This window comes from Nomascus leucogenys, chromosome 7b (assembly GCF_006542625.1).
Source record: "Nomascus leucogenys isolate Asia chromosome 7b, Asia_NLE_v1, whole genome shotgun sequence".
In the NCBI taxonomy this organism is placed as follows: domain Eukaryota; kingdom Metazoa; phylum Chordata; class Mammalia; order Primates; family Hylobatidae; genus Nomascus; species Nomascus leucogenys.
The window spans coordinates 30,669,578-30,691,692 of NC_044387.1; the positions used below are offsets into that span (position 1 = coordinate 30,669,578).

A 22,115-nucleotide genomic window follows, 5' to 3' on the forward strand; every position below is an offset into this window, starting at 1 on the left:
CTATAATTATTTTTAGGTATAAAATTTATTTTAAAAAATGTTAAGTAATAATAAAAATTAAACTAATCATACTCCTTACCAGTCATCTGAAACTGCCACATTACTGACAGTACAATATCCTGGCTCTTGGTTCTCAGAACAGGAGTCCACAGTTAAGGAGGCTGCCTACGAAGCAAGAGAAAGAAACATTCAACTTTGTTGTTGATAGGGCTAATACTGTCCCTATTAGCCTTTCCAGACAACACTACCCGTGACTTGTTTCTATGTGAACATGACTTGGAAACTGTGATAACATCTTGATTTAATGTATAAATCACATAATTATAATATTGAATCATGGGCACATGTTTCTTTGATATCTCAAACTAAAATTATGACTATCTATACCTATAAGAGGTAAAAGGGTACCTTTAAAAATCCTCTCCTGCTCCCCTGTTTTATAGGTGAAAAAAGACAAAAATGCTGTTAATCTTTTTTAGAATAATACACAACAGGTCTGAAACATCTTCCTGTAGATTACAATCTTAAGAAATGTGTTTATTGTACTGTCAAGTTATGCTAACAAAAGAAAAGACACTTAATTTTTGATTTTCAAAAGTCTTATTCTGATACGATTTCAGCTATATTTACAAAAAGATTATGAAAATACAGCATAAATACTATTATAGCAATCTATGAAAATTTAAATGTTTAGATTAAAGTTTGAAATTTGTTAAACAAATCAAGTAAGTGCTCTTCTCATTTTTGTTAAGAATAATTATTTATAAATAACATTACAGCATATTTCTGTATAATCAGGATGTATTACTGTAGATCACTTTACAGTAAAAAATCCCCAATAGTATTTAAATAATGACTAAGTAGTCATTTTTGCAATTCTAAGGGATGTGTATTCCCTTGAGACAAAAGCCTTCTGTTTAGTAGAACATATGAATACTCCTTTTGATTGATAAACAAAGTCATAAATTTATGGTTAAAAGGCCTAAGAACATGATAACCATAGAAGTCAGAGTCCTGTATAATGAGTACCAGCAACTGAGGATGGCTGCAGTGCAGTCTAAGACCAAAGTTGTATATCCATATTATTGTGTAATCTCCAATGCTATTGTGATGCAATTCCTTTGTTCCCCAAATTGCATTAAAATTTGACAAATGACAAACTTTGCACATTTTAGTTGCTGAAATTGTAAGAAGGATGGAGTGTAGTGCCAGTAAATCACAGGAATAGCAATAATTCATTATCTGAATGGACAGGAGGTTTAAAGGTTTCTCCCAATGCAGACAATAAAGCGTTATTATAAGTTTACGAATGCCACAGACAGGGTTAATCCAAATTTGTTACATATGTAGAAGAGAAATATAAATACAATGCAACTATCCATTTATCAGGATGCTTATCATTTCAGTTTAATAAGAGCAAAGCAAATGTAGAAAACAGTGCAGGAAGTTAAGCAAGTTGACTAATAACATGCCAAACTTAAATGTAAAGTTTTGGATATCAAATTTTCTGTATTAAAAAATCAGGCCACTTTCATCAGGAACGAAAATGATTAATTAATTTCCTTAATATCCCACTTTTATCAATATTGCTTATGATTTTTAGGCAGTATCCATAAAATATATATTTAAATGGGAGACTTATAAAAATTTACCTGAAGTATCTCACATTTTAAAAACAAAGACTGAGGTGAATGTATAATCAATTTATTAATTGTTTATCAAATATTACTGGCTAACATATTCTTAAATGTTTCTAAGAGTTAATTAGTATAAGCCGTATACAATAAACTCTTGTGAGCAACATGGATTTTTTTTGCCATTTTTTTCAAGTAAATTATAATAAATACTAACATTTGTAGGAAAAATTTATACTTCCAGTTCTCTGGCAAGACTTTCATGCCCCATTTAGTTAACTCTGTTGATAGTTATGATTATTTCCAGTTATCTGTAAAATGGGGTGACACCCAATCTCAAAAGCAGTATTAGGTTTTTATAATTCAACTTCTGCTGCTTAGGTGACTATTTGATTGAACACATCTCTCTACATATATTATGCAAGTATCCTTGTAGAGATCCCTAAAAGTATCATAAACTAGAAAGTACCACATGGATATTTATAAATGCCTCAACTAGAAAAATAACCTTGGATAACATAATTATATTTTAGTCATTGTTAATATTTCATATACATCTAAAAGCTTGCTGATACAACTCAAAGAAAGAATAATGGAGGAGATGTTTTATTTTAATGGTAAGGTTATGCAATTTAATCTTCAGAATTAAATTCTCTTTTACTGTTGAATTTTTATAGCTTTACCACCATAAATTAAAATGTTTTATCCCAACTATGCAATGATTTAAAGCTTAGAGGTTAATGATTTTGCCAGTTTCCAACCAAAATTATTTTGAAATGTAGAAAATGACAAATTCAGAATCCAGTAGGGGCCTTATTTTGGATGCTTTCTGAAACAGGCAGACATTTTTCCTATGACTCAAGTAATAATGACAGAGTTTTTTTTCACATTTGGTATTATTAAAAATTGATGACTATGGTCACAATAATACAATGAACTGCATCCTTCTCCACTCACCTGTTGCTCCCATGTCCTTGTTTGATAGAATCAAATGCTCATGAAGTTTAATGTGACCTTGGAGGTCATCAGGTAAAATCGTTTATTTTACATTATAGTATACTTGACAACGTATCAGAAATATGGCTGTCTTACATATGTGTGGAGAATGGGGGTGAGGTGATGTCGACTATTACTCATCAGTTTTAGGATATTATTGTGGCTAATGTGAGCCCAATCTATATATATCAATCTCTAAATGTTTTTCTAATTCTTTAAGGCCCAATATTTCTGGTTACATCCATCATCAGGAATACTAGAATTGATTAAATCTATATTCTTCCAGAGGTCTTCTTCTGAGCATACCAGTTTGATATTATGCTGATTTTTAAAATCTCAAGCAAAAATCAGTGCAATAACCTATTACTAATCAGAAAATATATTTTATCCAAGATTTGTTTGTTATACCTCTACTAATGTTCATTAAAGTCAGGTGGATTTTTAGGCACTACTCATAATTTAAACTTCATTGAGACCAAGATCAAGTAGATATATATATACTTCAAAAGGTTATATGTGGGTTGTGTTGGTGATAATTCAGGGTGACCAACACCTGTTTAAGCACCTAATTCACAGAAATAAAATTTTAATTATGATTCATATTAACCCTTACAATAATATGGAAATGTGGGCACATTAGAATTAAAATATAACATTATGTCTTGACATCATTTTCGGAATGTTGGGGGTAATTTTATTAACTAAACACTATATAAATTAAATATATTAGAAAAATGTTCCAACCGGAAAATATTAACACTAAGTTCAAAAGGAAATGGAAAAGCATCTATAACTAAAATGATTGATAAAAACTATACAATACTTTTGTTTTTTTCTCACCAATATTTCAAGTAACATACATTTAATAACCCAGTAGGACCCTGAATGCAGTTTGATGGATGTGGCAATATCTGTGAATGACATGTCTGAGCAGCTACCCTTGACCATGTTGACACAATCACTTGGTTATATTTAAAGCTAATCATTATTCTTTTTCCCCCTCATAATTAGAAATACTTCTGTATTTTAAAACTTGCTCAAATTTCCTTTAATGCTGTAGTAAATTAGAGTGGAGGAGAGAAATGTCATTGTATCTGATGCCAATTCAAAATAAACATGGATTTGTAAAATATTCCTGAGATCAAATGACAGATTTTGTTCTTTGATAATAGATTGCCTGTTATGTGTATTGGTCAAAAATAATTAACATTATAAGGTAGTTTCTGTCTTATGCCCTTATGAATTGGTAATTATAGATTGCACAAATTTTAGCCTTTAAAATTAACTATGTGTCATAGGGAAAAAAACTAGCAAAAGCTTGGTTAAAAACCTTTTAAATATTACTTCTGAATATTGCTTATATGCATTCAGCAATATAACATATTCCATACATTTAGTGGCAAAAATTTCTCGGTAGTTACACAAATGTATGATTCATATGATCAGTCTAAGGACTATATAAGTTACCATATATTTTAAAGATTGCCATGAAGTCAGAAATAAAATTATAATCATTTAGATACCAAGTTTTTTCATTTAAAATGATTTAAGGGCACTTATTTTGTTGTTTTGGCTAGGCTTTCTTTTTAATAGATAATTTAACATTTCACACAATTCCTTTATCTAGGGTGAATTATAAATCTTGCCAGTAACTACACTTTTTTTTTTTTTTTTTTTGAGACAGAGTCTTGCTCTGTCACCCAGGCTGGAGCGCAGTGCCGAGATCACGGCTCACTGCAAGCTCCGCCTCCCAGGTTCATGCCATTTTCCTGCCTCAGCATCTCCAGCAGCTGGGACTACAGGCTCACACCGCCATGCCGGGCTAATTTTTTTTTTTTTTTTTTTTTTTTGTATTTTTAGTAGAGATGGGGTTTCACTGTGTTAGCCATGATGGTCTCGATCTCCTGACCTCGTGATCTGCCAGCCTCGGCCTTCCGAAGTGCTGGGATTACAAGCGTGAGCCACTGCGCCCGGCCACCAGTAACTACACTTTTAAAGGCTTAAAGTGCAAAAATACTTTAAGACAGATTTGTTAGCATTTTCTTATTTAAAAAATCCTTGATAGCCATTAGAGATGGGGGAAATACGGATAGATAGTTGTGAAGATAAATAAAGAATAAAAAATAAATAAGCCATTCCATTCTATTACACTATGTCAAATATTTTCAAACATTAATAAAGAAAAGATGTGATGCATTTTCGCTTATAAAGAAAAGTATTTATTTAATAAACACAAGTCCTAAATAGATATGTCATTCTTGTAACATGAACGCCACATAATAAAATCAATATAATCTATAAATACATGCATGCCTCATTTTATTGCTCTTCACTTCATTGCACTTTGCAGATATTTTGTTTTTTACCAATTGAAGGTTTCTGGTAATCCTGTATCCAGCAAGTCTATCAGCACCATTTTTCCAACAGCATGTGCTTACTTTGTGAGTCACATTTTAATAATTCTCACAATATTTCAAATATTGCATTATTATTTTATGTGGTATGGTGATCTGTGATGAGTGAAGTGTCCTTGGATGTTACTATTATAATTATTTTGTGGCAACGTGAACCGTGCCATATACGATGGCAAGCTTAATTGATAAACGTTATTTATGTTCTGGCTGCTCCAGCAATTATCTATCTCTGGTCTCTCTAGCTATCCTCAGGCTTCCTTGTACCCTGAGATAAAACACTACCGAAATTATGCCAACGAATAACCCTACAATGGCCTCTAAGTGCTCAAGTGAAAGGAAGAGTTACATTCCTCTCACTTTATATCAAAATGTAAAAATGAATAAGCTTAGTGAGGAAGGCATGTCGAGAGCCAAGATAGGCCAGATAGGCTTCTTGTGCCAAATAGTTAGCCGAGCTGTAAATGCAAAGTAAAAGTTCTTGAAGGAAATTAAAAGTGCTACTCCAGTGAATATACAAATGATAAGAAAGCAAGATAACCTTATTGCTGATATGGAGAAAGTTTTAGCAGTCTGGATAGTCTGGATAGAAGATCAAACCTGTTGCAACATTCCCGTAAGCCAACATCTAATCTAGAAAAAGGCACTAACTCTCTTCCATTGCATGAAGGCTGAGAGGTGAGGAAACTACAGAAGAAAAGTTGGAATGTAGCAGAGGTTGCCTCATGAGGTTTAAGGAAAGAAGTCATCTCCGTAACGTAAAAGTACAAAGCAAAGCAGTGAATGGTGATACAGAAGCTGCAGCAAGTTATCCAGAAGATCTAGCTAAGGTCATTGATGAAGGTGGTTACACTAAAGAACAGACTTTCAATGTAAAAAAACAGCCTTTTATTAGAAGATGTCATCTAGGATTTTCATAGCTAGAGAAAAGAAGTGAATGCCTGGGTTAAAAGCTTCAAAGGGGCCGGGCGTGGTGGCTCACACCTGTAATCCCAGCACTTTGGGAGGCAAGGTGGGTGGATCATGAGGTCAGGAGATTGAGACCATCCTTGCTAACATGGTGAAACCCCGTCTCTACTAAAAATACAGAAAATTAGCTGGGTGAGATGGCGGGGGCCTGTAGTCCCAGCTACTCGGGAGGCTGAGGCAGGAGAATGGCGTGAACCCGAGAGGTGGAGCTTGCAGTGAGCCGAGATAGCACCACTGCACTCCAGCCTGGGCAACAGAGGGAGACTCTGTCTCAAAAAAAAAAAAAAAGCTTCAAAGGATAGGCTGACTCTTTCATCAGGGGTGAATATAGCTGGTGTCTTGAAATTGAAACCAGTGCTCCTTTTCCATTCTAAAAATCCTAGGGTTTTTAAGAATTATGCTAAATCTACTGCACCTGTGCTCTATCAGTAAACAGAAATGCCTGGATGACAGCACATCTGTTTACAGCATGGTTTACTGAATATTTTTTAGCCCACTGTTGAGATCTACTACTCAGAAAAAAAGATTCCTTTCAAAATATTACTGCTCACTGACAATGCACCTGGTCACCCAAAAGCTCTGAGGATGATGTATAAGGAGATTAATGTTGTTTTCATGCTTGCTAACACAGCATCCAGACTACAGCCCATGGATCAAAGAGTCACTTCGACTTTCAAGTCCTATTATTTAAAAAATACATTTCATAAGGCTATAGCTGCCACAGATGATGATTCCTCTGATAGGTCTGGGCAAAGTAAATTAAAAACCTTCTGGAAAAGGAGTCACCATTCTAGATGCCATGAAGAACATTCATGATTAATGGAAGGAGGTCAAAATATCAAATGTTAAAAGGAGTTCAGAGGAAGTTGATTTTTGACTCTCATGGATGAGTTTGGGGGCTTCCAGACTTCAGTGGAGGAAGTAATTGCCAATGTGGTAGACACAGCGGGAGAACTAGAATTTGAAGTGAAGCCTCAAGATGTGATTGGGCTGCTACAATCTTGCAAAACAAACATGAGAAGCTGCTTCTTAGGGATAAACAAAGGAAGCGGTTTATTAAGATAGAACTTACTCCAGGTGAAGATGCTGTGAACATTGTTGAATGACAACAGAGGATTTAGAATATTCCATAGGCTTAATTAATAAATTAGCATCAAGGTTTGAGAGAGGCTTGACTTCAAGTTTGAAACAATTTCATCTGTGGGTAAAATGGTATCAATCAAATAGCCTCAAATGCTACAGAGAAATCTTTCATGAAAAAGGAGTTAATCAATGTGACAAAGTTTCCTGTCGTTTTATTTTAAAAAATTTCCACAGCCCCCACCGTGAATCTTCAGCCACTACTACCTGGCTCAGTCAGGAGCCACAAATATCAAGGCAAGACCCTCCACCAGCGAAAAGACTATGACTAGCTAAGACTATTGTTACCATTTTTAAACAATAAAGTGTTTTGATTAAGTTATGTTATGTAGATTTTGTAGAAAAGTCTCCTCTGTTGCTAAATCGTTTCTTCAGTCAAGGCAGAAATACTTAGGAAAGAAAGGTAGTTATTTTAAATATAGTCCGGACATGGCCTTAAAAACATACAAAAATATCAATGAAATTTTTTCACGCACTAGGCTATTTTCTCAATTGTTCTCCTTTTTATTGTTTTTGAACAGAGTTGTCATGAGCAAAAGAAAAATATTATGCCTAAGTTTTTCATAACTAAAGTGTTCATTTATTGAATAAACCTAATTTAACATGATTTGTGCCCCAATTCATACTTTATTTGAAGATCCAGTTGGATATACAACAACAATAAAATGAAATATCTTACCATTCCTGCTCTCCGGGCAATCACAGTGTGAAAATGTCCATCTGATACCTTCTTCATGGTGGTAAGCTTATATGTACCACTGCCTAAATTATAAGAGAATCTTAGTCTTTCTTCAGCAATTTCAAGAGCCAAAAACTCAGCCCAGTTGCCTGTCTGGTTGTCATAGTTGTAAAGCAATAAGGCATGACTTTTAATAGTGGCAAATTTGACATAAATATAGTTGTTATTGGGGTCCAAGCTTGGAAATTCCATGTATGATAACTCCTCAAATCCATAACTGTTCAACTCGCAGTGTTTTCCAAAGACACCTGTTGGAGGGAAAATTGACAAACTAGCATAAAATTTCAGGGAAATTTTATTATATATTTTGATTAAAATATTTTTGAATTATAAAATTAGATATCTTTTAACAACTTTTTTGTTACTTTCCAAAAAACTTCATCTAAACTAAAATTGAAATAGTTAATGATCTTTATGAATGAATGATCTTTAAAACATGGCAGAAATGATTAACTGATGTAATTATTTTTCATTGTCTAATTAGGGAACATATCTAAGTACGTTTTGTTTCTCAAAATGAAAGGCTTAGTGGAATGGAGTATGTCTGAAGAGATTTCTTTCCCAGAAACGTTTCAAAATTCGTTTATTTTTATTTTTATTTTTTATTATTTTGGGACAGAGTTTTGCTGTTGTTGCCCAGACTAGAGTGCCTGCTCACTGCAACCTCTGCCTACTGGGTTCAAGCGATTCTCCTGCCTCAGCCTCCCGAGAAGCTAGGATTATAGGTGCTGGGAACCACGCCTGGCTAATTTTGTATTTTTAATAGAGATGAGATTTCACCTTGTTGGTCAGGCTGGTCTTGAACTCCTGACCTCAGGTGCTCCGCCCACCTCAGCCTCCCAAAGTGCTGGGATTACAGGCATGAGCCACCGCAAGCGGCCCAAATTTGTTGATCTTTTAAAAGTTGTATTATGCTACAATTTTCAGCCAACATACTTCCTTCATAATATATAGTTCTTAAAAACTATTTCAACTCAATTGAAGATGTAAATGCATTTGTTTTGATTTTTTAAAAATCAGTACCTATATTCATGTTATTTTCAAGGGCCACAAAATCTGACAAGTGGAATCATTGGTTTAGGAAAGGAAATAACTGTCTTTAAGTTTTTATCTCTTTCTTGTTTTATACCCTCTGTGGGTATGATTTATAGCAGGCTACTTTAAAATAGCTGTCTGTTTTTCTGAAAGTCAGCATTCCCATTTGTTTGTGCTGGTTCTTTTTCAAACTTGAAAAATGAGTTTTATTGATGCAAAAATGCTATGCCAAAATTCTTTTCCCACAAATATTAGTAGACTGTGGCAAATGATTGGAAAATTAACCCACGCCAATACCTCATGATTCTTACTAACTTGCAAAGGCTTCATTTCTTAATTTTGGCTTTATATGTCCCATAAATGCATAAAATTTAGAGTGAGGGAATTGTTCAGCTAGAAGGAACCAATGCCATTATTTTATAGAGTATTTAAAACTTGCCTAAGGTCACAGAACCAAGAGAAACAGCCAAAATTTGAGGCCAGATCTACTGATTGTCTAGCTGTTTGAATACCACATTTTATATCAGAACATTTTTAAAATTAAATAGCCTAGAAGCTGCTATAAAATTTGTGTTATTTATCTTTTCCTTTTCTGTCCAGGTTGAAATAATATTTATTATAAATGAGTAGAAATTATACATAATTTTGGCCAGGCATGGTGGCTCACGCCTGCAATCCCAGCACTTTGGGAGGCCGAGGCAGGCGGATCACGAGGTCAGGAGATTGACACCATCCTGGCTAATACGGTGAAACCCCGTCTCTACTAAAAATACAAAAAAAAATTAACTGGGCGTCGTGGTGGGTGCTTGCAGTCCCAGCTACTCGGGAGGCTGAGGCAGGAGAATGGCGTGAACCCAGGAGCCGGAGCTTGCAGTGAGCCAAGAACATGCCACTGCACTCCAGCCTGGGCGACAGAGCGAGACTCCGTCTCAAAAAAAAAAAAAAAAAGAAATTATACATAATTTTTTATTTTTAATCTTTAACTGAAGTTGAAGAAAAGGCAAAGGAATTATAGAAATGATATTTATTGATATATATGATATGTCTTATACATTATATATTTATTATATCTATCCTGTAGAATTTGTATTCGTATTTTATACATTTCTGTGGCATCTACATTTAATATTTATAATTTATATGTATTAATTTGTATATAAATATGTTATCTATGCAGAAAGAGTAAGTGAAGTTAAAGTAAAAGGTAAAATGAAGCATATAAACAAAATAAAAATACTACTGAAAAAATTTGTGTTATATATTCACTTAGGTCTCTTCTGAACAAACTTTACTACATCTATAACAATGTGCTGAATATTTGAGTGTAAATATATGTAGAAAGTATATAGATACTTACATTTTAATTCAAATTGTACTGTATTTTCAAACATGAAAATTTTTTTTATGGAATTAAAAAAATTTATTCTTAAAAGGTTTTGGTACTGTTTTCACAGAAAGGTTGCATCTTAATTCTAAGAAGTTATAATTATACATGTCGCCTTTGTAATGTCTGAAGCACTATGTTTTTCCTAAGATGTAATTTAAATTTAAAAATCTAAGGATAAAAAATTTTTTTGAAATCCAAATAGCCAATCTTTTATTGATGAGAAGCTAAATAGTGCAAAAAACTTTTTTCTAACTTTAAAATGATGAAGTTTTGCTTCAAAGGATGCAAGTGTAACTACCTACCTCTGGCTATTTGAGGCATTCCGTCTGACTTTGTTATTTGTACATTTCATCCACATTCCATTTGAGAACAAAAATCATTTTTGTTTTTAATTCTATCTCTTTAATTTCAAATTACATAGTAGTGTTTCAGTGATTTTTGTTTTCTTTTCCAAGTGCTTATGTTGTCAACTGACAATGTCTAAGTTTAGATAATGTTTTTTGTCTTTGCCCCTGGAAGGAACAGGGGGAGAAATTTGCACTGCCGGCTATGTGTGATTTGTGTCTATTTTAATTTACATTGTGCTATTCCTCTTCCCCTGGCGATGTCTAGCAGAGTGACAAGAAGGTACACTTGGCCCCTCAAATAGTTCCACTTACTAGGCAATGACAGTTGTACCACTACACTGCAGCAGCACTTGTTTTTATTGTGTTTCAATTTTCTTAAATCCTCAAATTTGCAACTGTAATGTAAAGGAATCCCTAAAAATATGAACATTTCTGTTCAGTCACTTGAAAATCATTTCTAGTTTACACTCTAATCCCTTTATCTTTTATCTCAAAATGTTAAGTTAAACCATGAAACTTGACTGTGGTTATCTGTAGAAAGCAGTACCATTTAAAATGATGAGACACCATTGAAAGAAAGAAAAAGTTTTTGGAGATCTCAAGTTGTGGTTATTTTGACCTTGATATACCTTTTATTACTTCACGGAAATTGTTAGAATTTCAAAGAAATTGTATAAAAAGGGGTTCTGTGATGTCATATTGGACTGAAAATAAAAATTTGTGTTCTAGTTGCTACATTGTCTTGGGGTAGTTTTGTTTCAACTTCATTTTTGACTTTGGGCAAATCACTCAATTTCTGGGCCTCAAAACCATTGGTAAAATACATTCCTCAAAATTAGATATTTTTCTATTTTGTTTGTCTTTATCATTCTATTGATGTGCTTAATAAAAACAGATAGTCATGAAGTTGTTTGGAAATTAAAAATACCTAGTAAATTATACAGGTTATTAGGAACTGCATATGTCTTTTAAATTCTATTATCTACAATAGGTTGAGCTTTACTTTTCAGGTCCATATAGCACAGTTATATGCCCAAAGGAAGACTAGAAAAATATCCTTGCTCTTTCTTGCTTAAGAAAAGAGACATGGATGAAGCTGGAAACCATCATTCTCAGCAAACTATCACAAGGACAAAAAACCAAACACCACATGTTCTCACTCATAGGTGGGAATTGAACAATGAGAACACTTGGACACAGGAAGGGGAACATCACACCCCGGGGCCTGTTGTGGGGTGGGGGGAGGGGAGAGGGATAGCATTAGGAGATATACCTAATGTAAATGATGAGTTGATGGGTGCAGCAAACCAACATGGCACATGTATACATATGTAACAAATCTGCACGTTGTGCACAAGTACCCTAGAACTTAAAGTATAATAAAAAAAAAATAAATAAATATACAAAGGGGGAAATAAAAAGAAAAGAGAGTCATTTGGAGATGGATTCTATGTTGTGGGGTAAAGCAGCCTTTAAAAAAATGGAATAATCACAAACTTATGAAACAAGCCAAGCTAATACAAATGCTTCCTCTGAATCTCATGGTTTTTGGCTGGCACAGTAATGGGTAACAGTTGGATAAGACCTGGAAGGAATATTTTAGTTCATTCCACTAGGGTGAATAAATATGTATGTACACAAAAAAGTTCTTTTTAACAATTTTTCTTACCCAAAAGACAGATTAGTCTGAAATTTTATTAGTCAGGTAGTATCAGCTACAAAAAGCCTATTATGAAAACTTCATGTATAGTTACTAAGTCCTTCTAATAAAAGTGGCTCAATTAATGTAAAAAATAAAATTAAAAACTAACGTAAAAAACAAAAATAAAAAACAAAGCAAAATTCACAAACATGAAACAAACAAAAAACCTTACTTTGACTACTCTTAAAGATTTGAAATAGAGAGTGGTGTGAAAGAGTGCTTACAGAATTTTTTTATTTCATAACTTCTCAGCTAAAAAGAAGATATCCATAAATCTTTGGGGGGAAATGTCCTACAGAAACAATATTAATTCAATTATCTTGAGTTGACTCTTTTTCTAGTAATGATCAATGCAATGTATTCAATGGGATTTCCATAACTTTTACAAATGTTAAACATTTAAGATTTTATTTTAATAAAACCTTCCATGTAAAACAATAGTTTTTTGGTCTGTCATACTCATAATAAAATAAAATTGCTAAACTGTGTGCAAAAATAAACTTATATTTCATATCAACAAATAAGTTTTACTCACCAAATGGACAATGACAATAATAAGAATCCACACCACTTTGGCAGGAACCACCATTAAAGCAGGGGTTGCATTCACAGTAATTGACTGAAGATTCACACATTTTCCCTAAAATATATCAAATTCAGTTTTTTTAAAATCTCATACATGAATATATTAACACCGTTACAGCATTACCACACGTAAAAATCTTTCCTAAGGCATATCACGGAGAAAAGAAATATAAAAACATTTTACTTGACATAAGGAAATTAGAATAATATCTGAGAATTTAAAATCTTGTTTAGTTGTCCTATTGTAAAATGTGCATTATAATATTTAGGAAATAATTTACATAATCATCTTGGAAGAAAATACTGTTTGCAGAGAAATGACATGATAAACATATTTAAATGCTTTCCTTGAATTTATTTTCTTTGTCAATGTCCCTTCTTTTATATTTTATAGATAGAAAGTTGAAGCTTACAGTATTCTTTTCACTGCAGAGATTTTCTTGACTTAGGTATTTCAAAGATAATAATTTATCTTATTTATCAAACTACACTCTTTTTACTACTAAGAAATATCACTTAAATTACACATATCTGTTGTAAAGCAGAATAAGAAATAAGAAAACCCATCATATTTTCAAATGCTTATGAAAATTTATTCTTGACTACAGATTATGTATACTTTATCTTTTGTCTGAAGCGATAATACCTAAACAGCATATTTTTCAGTTTATAAAGACTTTTCTCATACATGATCTTGTTAAATTGAATCAACTAATATTGACTGAGTGCTTATTATGGGCCAGACATGATAATGGAGGGGGATATGGCAGTGAAGAAAGCAAACAAGTGTCTTCAGACTGTGTTTCCATTTCAGTAGGAGTATTAATCCATACAAAGGAAATATTTACATTTCAAAAGTGAAGAAGAAAAGCCTCTTGGAGGCTAATATATTGTCTATGAAACTGTAAAACTATGACACAGACCAATTTAGGGCTTCTGCTCCCATATCCAGGTTTCAGAAAACTATGGCAATTGATCACGTGGTGTATAAAACTTGGGATATAAGTCCCACTTGTTTTTGTTGTTTTTACTTATTTTTACCTAAACTTGAACATGTTCTAATACCACTGTTCTATAACTTTAAAGTATTGTAATTATTTGATATATTCGTTAGGATCTAATTTTCAAATTTCATAATGCAGTGAGATGTTACAGAATTCTTAGTTAATTTCTTTTCATTGACAGTAGGATTATAAATACTATATAGCATTTGTTTCTGGAAGCTACTTTCTAGTTCCCAGCCCGATTTCACTAATGCATTTATTAGATAGCTCAGGAAATGATACGCATTGTATATGCACAACAAGACCTACTGCTGAGCATAGATACTTCATTTCATCACACTAACTCTGCTTAAAACACAGTCAAACTTTTGTTTAACTTGGTTCTGTTTTTGTGGCTTGATTACGGAGCCACACTTATTCTGGTCTGAAATTATAAGTGTGAGTCAGATCTCATGATGCTAACTAAGCCCATTTCTGTACATCATAGAATCATAAACACAACATTTTTTCCCTTATAAATAAATTTGGAACCTCCTTATAAGGCAAAACATTGAGGTAACAATTTCAGAATACCTTTCTATTGTTAAGCCAAGGGCATGAAAATAAACAAGTTACAAATTTATGGGCACAGAAATCAGGTTTTAAGTATTGTAGCGGTGTACTAAATTTGAGAAATAGGCAGGAAAACTTCAAATGGTGCTTGATTTCTCACCAGAGAGTTGTGGTTTCATAGAACTCTTTCCTATTTTGTTTTTCAACTGATTATGTGACAGGCCATTTTAGTGATGTAGATTTTTTTTTTTCTTATAGCACAGTATTTCCCAGTTGCAAATACATAAGATCTACTGGCCATTACTTTTGATTAGCTGTCATCAAGAAAGTAATATTCTACTCTTTCCATTTGGTTTTCACTGTAAAAGCATACATAATTTTCACTTGTGCTTTTTGACTAGGTACAGTTTTACTTTCTTTCATTCCTTTCTTTATCCAAAAAATTATTTTAGAGTTGTGTTAAAAGTAACATGTATAAAATACACAGACTTATATATGTATTTATAAGTGTGTTCAATATAGCCTTGTTATCATGAAAACATGTTAGTGGGTTACAAAATTGCCACCTTCACTTCTTAAAGACTGGAAATGAGGAACAAATAAGAAGTAACAAATATAGAGGGTACTGCCATGTATACTTACTCAAATAACTGGACATATGTGCTCTCTGAGAAAAATATATGAGTATAAATCCCAAGTCATTGTTCCTATAAAGCTACTATATCTTTTTTGAATTTCATTTACAAATACTACCTTTATAAATCTTGATTTAAATAGCAACCAATGAAATTTATGTGTTGTTCTTTTTGTGTATAATTTATATGAATCAATTATCTTATTTAACCGTGTATAAAATATTTTAACATAGACATCTGAGTTTAATTTAAATATAAAATACAGGCTATTGCAGTTACTCCAGAGTGAGGAGTGGAAATATATCCTAACATAAATAAGACTTATTCATTTATTAAAACATACAGTGATTACAAAGTGGCAGAAGATGTTACAAACCAATAAAATACTAGTTTTGAGAACGAATTTCCTATAAAACTTAAATTCTCAATAGAATCTGATTCTTCAAGTATACACAAATAGAAATAGAAATTGTTAAGAAAAAACAAATTCAACCTTGCATTCATTATTTCAGTTTAAAAATAATGTTGTTTCCTTTTTACTTTGTCTTAGTGGATAATTACAAACAATTAATAATGGCTATTCCTCAAGAGCTAAAAGCAGAACTACTATTTGACCCAGCAATCCCATTACTGGGTATATACCCAGAGAAATATAAATCATTTTACCATACAGACACATACAAATGAATGTGCAATGCAGCACTATTCACAATAGCAAAGACATGGAATTAACCTAAATGCTGATAAATGACAGATTGGATAAAGAAAATGTGGTACATACACATCATGGAATACTATGCAGTCATAAAAAAGAACAAGATTATGTCTTTTGTGGGAACATGGATGGAGCTGGAGGCTATTATCCTCAACAAACTAACATAGGAACAGAAAACCAAATACCACCTGTTCTCACTTATAAGTGGGAGCTAAATGATGAGAACACATGGACACAGAGAAGGAAACAACCGACAATGGGGTCTACTTGAGGGTGGAGGGTGGGAGAAGGGAGAGGAGCAGAAAGATAACTATTTGGTATTGGGCTTAATTCCTAGTTGATGAAATAATCTGTACAACGAACCCTGTGACATGAGTTTACCCATGTACCAAACTTTCACATGTACCCAGAACCTAAAATATAAGTTAAAAAAATGAATAAAATGGCTTTGTTAGGGGTTAAATAAAGGAATTTGTTGTTGAGTTTGGAAAAAATAGTCTTATTTTTTGGTGGTAGAGTATGTAAATTATTTACTATTTAAAAATTTAGTTTGGGTTCTCCATTTAAAGAGTAAAAATTTTTTACAATTCATGAACTCAGAGGTTGCCATACTAGATACTTGAATTCAAAGACATAGTAGGAAAACATATTTAAATTTAAATTATTATTTAAAACACCTATGTCTTTTGTGTGAGCGAAGGATGCCATGACTTTACTTAGAATCAAAAGAAAGCTTCTAAATGCATATCTCTCAGGTTTGGAAAGTTTATGCTTTTTTACCCAATTAGAAATTAACAAAATTCTGAATTGTTTTGTGCAAGTCTATCTACTTAAATTGTAGCGTTAATAGCATAATGAGTATCAGAGAATGCAGTAGTTTGAATTACTCTAACATGCTCTTGGTACAATAATCTGATGTGTTGAAGCACTGTGAAACAAAATCTTGGATCATTAACTTAATTAATGCTGCAAGTCAATTAACAATACTTGCCAAACGCCTTCAGGCTTGGAAGTATGCTGATAGGACTTGCACAAAGACAGGTATTTATGCCTCTTGAACTCAAGAGGCCTCCTTCTATTAAGATATGTTTACTGCCATAGCAGCTGTTTAGAAGAATAAATTGATCTCGTTGCTTTGACATCCATCAATTAATTGTGTTGCCATACACTATTTATCATAACTAGAAGGAGATGTGCTTGAAGAAGTGTAAATTCTTAGCACACGGAAAGTGGGAATAGCTTAAGGTGAAAATAAATGCACGATAGGAATCCATGGTATCCACAGACTTTCCTAAACTTACAGGAGAAATTTTGTGTCTATTTTCATGTTTGGGGGCAGAAGATGTGATGACGTGTTGAACATAAACTGAATCTATTGTAATCACCTATAGTCTTTTCAACAAGAATGTATATTCAAGTTTCACTTGTCCAATAGCACATTTTAATGTTGGATTATGTGAAATAGAGCTAAATTTATTCTCAACTGTTAAATTAGACCACCCCATGAAGATACGATAATTTTTCATACCCTATGATACATGTAGCCTTCAATTTAATATCTTAGATTATATATACATATTAGGCTACCATAAATATTATTTTTAAATCTCCTGTATTTCTACACAGATGAGATGGGAGAATACATGCAACTCTAAAAATCCATTTTAGGTCTAAATTGATTATGTTATTAATAAAGAAATTCTATAATAAATATATGCTATTCATTCTAGGCATTTATCTTATACATTTTCCAAATTATTTTAGCAAAAAGTAGCTGTCTTTTGCACAGTATGCAAATGTTTCCCATTATTGTTAAGGAGCTATGAAGATAGTCTAAGTAGCCTGTTCAATAGCCTCATGGCTTTTTTACATTGAAACGAAAGCAAAAATACAATGTTTTAACAAGGGCTGCCAGTAAGAAAAGCAACAACCAAAAAAAGTTTTTACCTTTGTCTTGTAAAACAAGCACAAATACAACCTCAGTGAGACTACAAATTATTACATATGATTACACACATAATATTCATAAGCTTATGAATATATGCTTATTTTCTACAGAAATAAGCATTTAAGCTACTTCTTAGAAACATAAGTTATTAATGCTTTTATAAGTTAGTGTATTACCTAATGTAAACTGCCTAATTCTGCTTTCAGGAATCAAATTAAATAAAAATAATTGCACTCTTTGTTCTCTCTTACATGAGCCACTCTTCTTTATCTCAAAGAAAGTTTAATTTCATATATTCTTTTTATATTATATGGTTTTCTGGTCACATGATCATCAACAACACTAATATATGACTGTAGTAATTTTAAAAGAATCACTCTTAGTTACTCTTTCCAACTTTATGAAAGCAAATGTTTGGCAAGTTTCTCAGCAAAATTACTATGCATATTCTGTATATATAGTAAAATTACTATGCATATTCTGTATACTTGGTATGGCTCAAAAAATTTTACTGTTTATACTGTCAAATGATATAAAAGTGATGAATGAACAAACCTCATCTTTCCTGAAATATCGGAACTTAATTGAGAACACAGGAAAACTTCTCCATCAGGTAACAAACCCCTGGTATTATTCCAAATACTACACCTAAAATGCATCCAGATGTGTGAAAGTGAATGGAAAAGGTTAAGGAGACTATGAACTAATTATGTTATAAGATAGACAGATTTATAAATAAGCTCTATCAAAATGCTGCATTTTATAACACCATCCATTCCCATGAAGGATTTAATGCAAGGAATGTGATGCAAACAGCAAAAACCTGGAAGCAGGAGACAAATGTTGATGTGGTTACTATTACTGTGCCTTCTCATTAGTGTTCTATTAAGTGCAAGACATTTTCATTTGTACAGGAAAATAAATACTACATGTGTGGTTATTAGGCTAAAGTTTTCCTCTAGGAACCCCTAGACTTCTGAGGCAGGAATAATGGTTTTTATTCACTGAGGCATAATGACAACTGATGTAATTTTTGGTAACATTACATTTTGTGAAAATTTAGAAATTAATTTTTCACATGGCCTATACTATAATAAACTTTATCCATCTTTTCTAATAATTTATGTTACAGTTAATCAAAGCTCCATATGGTGATATTCATATAAAAATTATAAGAAAATTTTCTTAATAATGAAACATATGAAGTGATTATAACTGAATATGTTACTTTTTTTCAATTTTCTTTTGGTTCTTTTTCCAGTAACTAAGGAAAAGAAATAAGAAATACATGTTATACAAACAAATTCATTCCCTCTAAATCACTCATTCATTAAAAAATATAGTTGTTTTATACTGATGTGCATGGTTACAGACTTGAAAATAAACTTTAAGAATATTTCAGAAATAAACTGGTGACAGTATGATAATAACTATATCCCTTCATATTTTTTGTTCCATGATTTTCATTTTCATACTTGCATCCTTATAAGTTGTTCTCTACATAAAATCTCCACTCAGCTAACATTTAATCACACTCTAGGGGATTCTGGGGATAAAGTCTCTTAGTTTGCATCAACTCATAAGCCACTTACTCTTCTAATCCTTAACACAATTTCTAAATCCACATAAAATACGCAGTGGGGTGTGTGTGTGTGTGTGTGTGTGTCTGTGTGGGTGTATGAGAGAAACTGGGTATGGGTAGTGGCTGAGGATCATTTTAAGCAGAAAGTTCAGAAAACTGTGCAGCTCCAGTTTGTAACTCCACAGACTTTGAAACTTATTGATAAAATGCAGGTGAAAGTCCACAAAAGTAGAGTATGAAAAAATACAGTAATTTAAAATAATTCTGATGGCCAAAAATTATATACAGACCTTGAAGAAGTGAAGCTTTACTAAGGCACTAGAATTTAATTAACTGAAGTAAAATCTAGCTATTTTTTTAAAAAATCGTTCTATGAGGCACACATACAGTTATGTGTAAATGTTGTCTTATGTTTATTAGCTCTGACTAGGTTAGATGTTAAGACGTTTTGGTATATTAGCTCTGTCTTCCTGAGTCAGGCTATCTGGCAGAGACTAGGTAAAAAGAATAACTCAGAACGATCCTTCAGAGAGTACCTCTACAAAAAAAATTAACAAACTATAGAAATTTAAGCAAAACATTTCTAATTTAAAGCATGGATTAACATTTGCCACTCACTATGTTTTTTTCATATTGTTTCCTACAAAATACAAAAAGGAAATAAAACTGTCAGACGTTAATTATCTGCCAGTTTTACTGGATGGTTTTTTCATACAGAATTTGAAACTTGATTTAAAAAATGTAAGATTCATCTTTATCATTCAATTTTATGTTTGTTTATATCATTCCCAATCAGTTGGATTATCTCCTACTATGCAAATGGAGACTGACGTGAACTCTGAGAAGTAAGTAACGTTAATGTATAACTTCAAACAACCTTCCCTAGAAAGAGTTATGATATAAACTTTGGCAGCTCTGGCCCTGGAGTCACCAGACTGTAGGCTCAATTTCCTACAGTGAAAAACAGGAAGAATAATAACATCTTCCTAAGCCACATATCATCTGCTGACATTCAGCATCGTTCCTACCTTTCCATATTGCAAGGGCTGGAAGTCTGAAAACTACCTTTTCCAGACTCCATTCCAGTGGCATTCAGGTTTATATTCTTCCAGCAAAAAAGACTGTGATGATATCTGAATGGTAAAAGCAATGCAGGAACCATTCTCCTCAGATCACTTGGCGCAGCACTGCGGGTGGGCAAGAGGATCAGCAGCGGTGTCTTGCAATGCCTGCCATGTCTTTATTGCTGCGCCCATTGGTGAATGTTCCTGACCTGTATTCTTAGCCAGATTGAAGGTTTTGTAAGCTGTTTCCTTGTAGCAAATATTTTCCTGCCTCAAAGTCTGAGAGTAATTCCAATTTCTGATCAGTCTCAGACAATACACTGTCTTATAGGCTTTCTGTGAGGATTAAGTATTAACAGAATAATGGACAAAACATTCTTAAATAATATCACCATAGAACTCACCATAACATTCTATAGCAAGTGCAAATCAAAGTGTGATGAGTGTGACATGTATAGAAAGAGCAGAGGCTCCAGAGCCAAATTTCTAGTAAAAAACTAGTTAGAACACTTTCTGTGCCATGGCTGGAGGCAAGTTGTCTAGTCTCTTTTAATGACTCGAAGACTTAATTTTTTGGTCTTCAAAATTGGAATAATCATCATAATATCCATCTTACGGAGTTGTACGAACTAAATGTAATAATGTCTATAATGCAAGGAGCTTTAAAAAGTGCTTTACATAACTACTTGATAAATGTTATTAATATTTTATGATGTAAAGAAACGCATTTTTAAGAGTTTCAGGTATCACGTTTAGAAAAGTATGCAATGTATATTTAAATGAAATGAAACAAAGAAATAAACAAGCCAGACAGAAGTAACGTACTCATCATTTATGCTAAAATCAGCAAATGGTGCCTTTGTTCACACCAGTAGTACTTTCCATGTTTCTTATCAATACCTAATAAATTTGCACTTTCTTCATTCTAGGACTAAATGTAAACTCACGCTAAACCTAAGTGTGAATAAATGCATTACACTAATGTAGAACATAAAAACTCTTATTGTTGAATTCCCAGACGATAAAGTAATTTTGGGGATAGGTAAGAAAGAGTGAGGGAAGGGTTCTAGAAATCCTGACCTCGCACGTATATAGCTCTATTATTCATGATCTTAGGATATAACTCTCATAAGACTCACAGTTAACTTCTGCTACACAGGTTTTATGTCTTTTTAAAAATTCTGTGGTACTCCTCTATTACTACCACTATACTAATACTATTATTACTACTACTAATTAGACTGCAGTTACTGAATACTGCACAGTGTACCAGGTGCGTTTTGTTTGTTTAGAAATGGAGTCTCGCTGTTGTCGGCCTGGGCTGGAGTGCAACGGCACGACCTCAGCTCACTGCAACCTCCATCTCCCGGGTTCCAGCAATTCCCCTGCCTCAGTCTCCTGAGAAGCTAAGATTACAGGCACCGGCCACCATGCCCAGCTAATTCATGTATTTTTAGTAGAGATGGGTTTCACCATGTTAGGCTGGTCTTGAACTCCTGACCTCAGGTGATCCACCCACCTCCGCTTCCCAAAGTCCTGGGATTACAGGCGTGAGCCACTGTACCTGGCCTGTACGAGGTGTTTTACAAACATTATATTTACTCATTACAAAAACCCTAAACGTAATTATGATTATTCCCGTTTTACAGACAGAGAAATGAAGAATCAGC

General features: G+C 33.0%; 1 protein-coding gene across 3 annotated transcripts in view; it reads right to left on the reverse strand.

Moving 5' to 3' along the window:
* The window catches only part of FAT4 (FAT atypical cadherin 4), a 175,070-nt gene that overhangs the window by 14,816 nt on the left and 138,139 nt on the right, over positions 1-22,115 (reverse strand). For all 3 annotated transcript variants that reach the window (XM_030815731.1, XM_012507642.2, XM_030815730.1), the window contains exons 10-12: positions 12,896-13,000; positions 7,830-8,137; positions 80-165 (exon numbers count right to left, since the gene is read on the reverse strand). In XM_030815731.1, the coding sequence (XP_030671591.1) occupies positions 80-165; positions 7,830-8,137; positions 12,896-13,000 (499 nt within the window). The remainder of the gene's footprint in view (positions 1-79; positions 166-7,829; positions 8,138-12,895; positions 13,001-22,115) is intronic.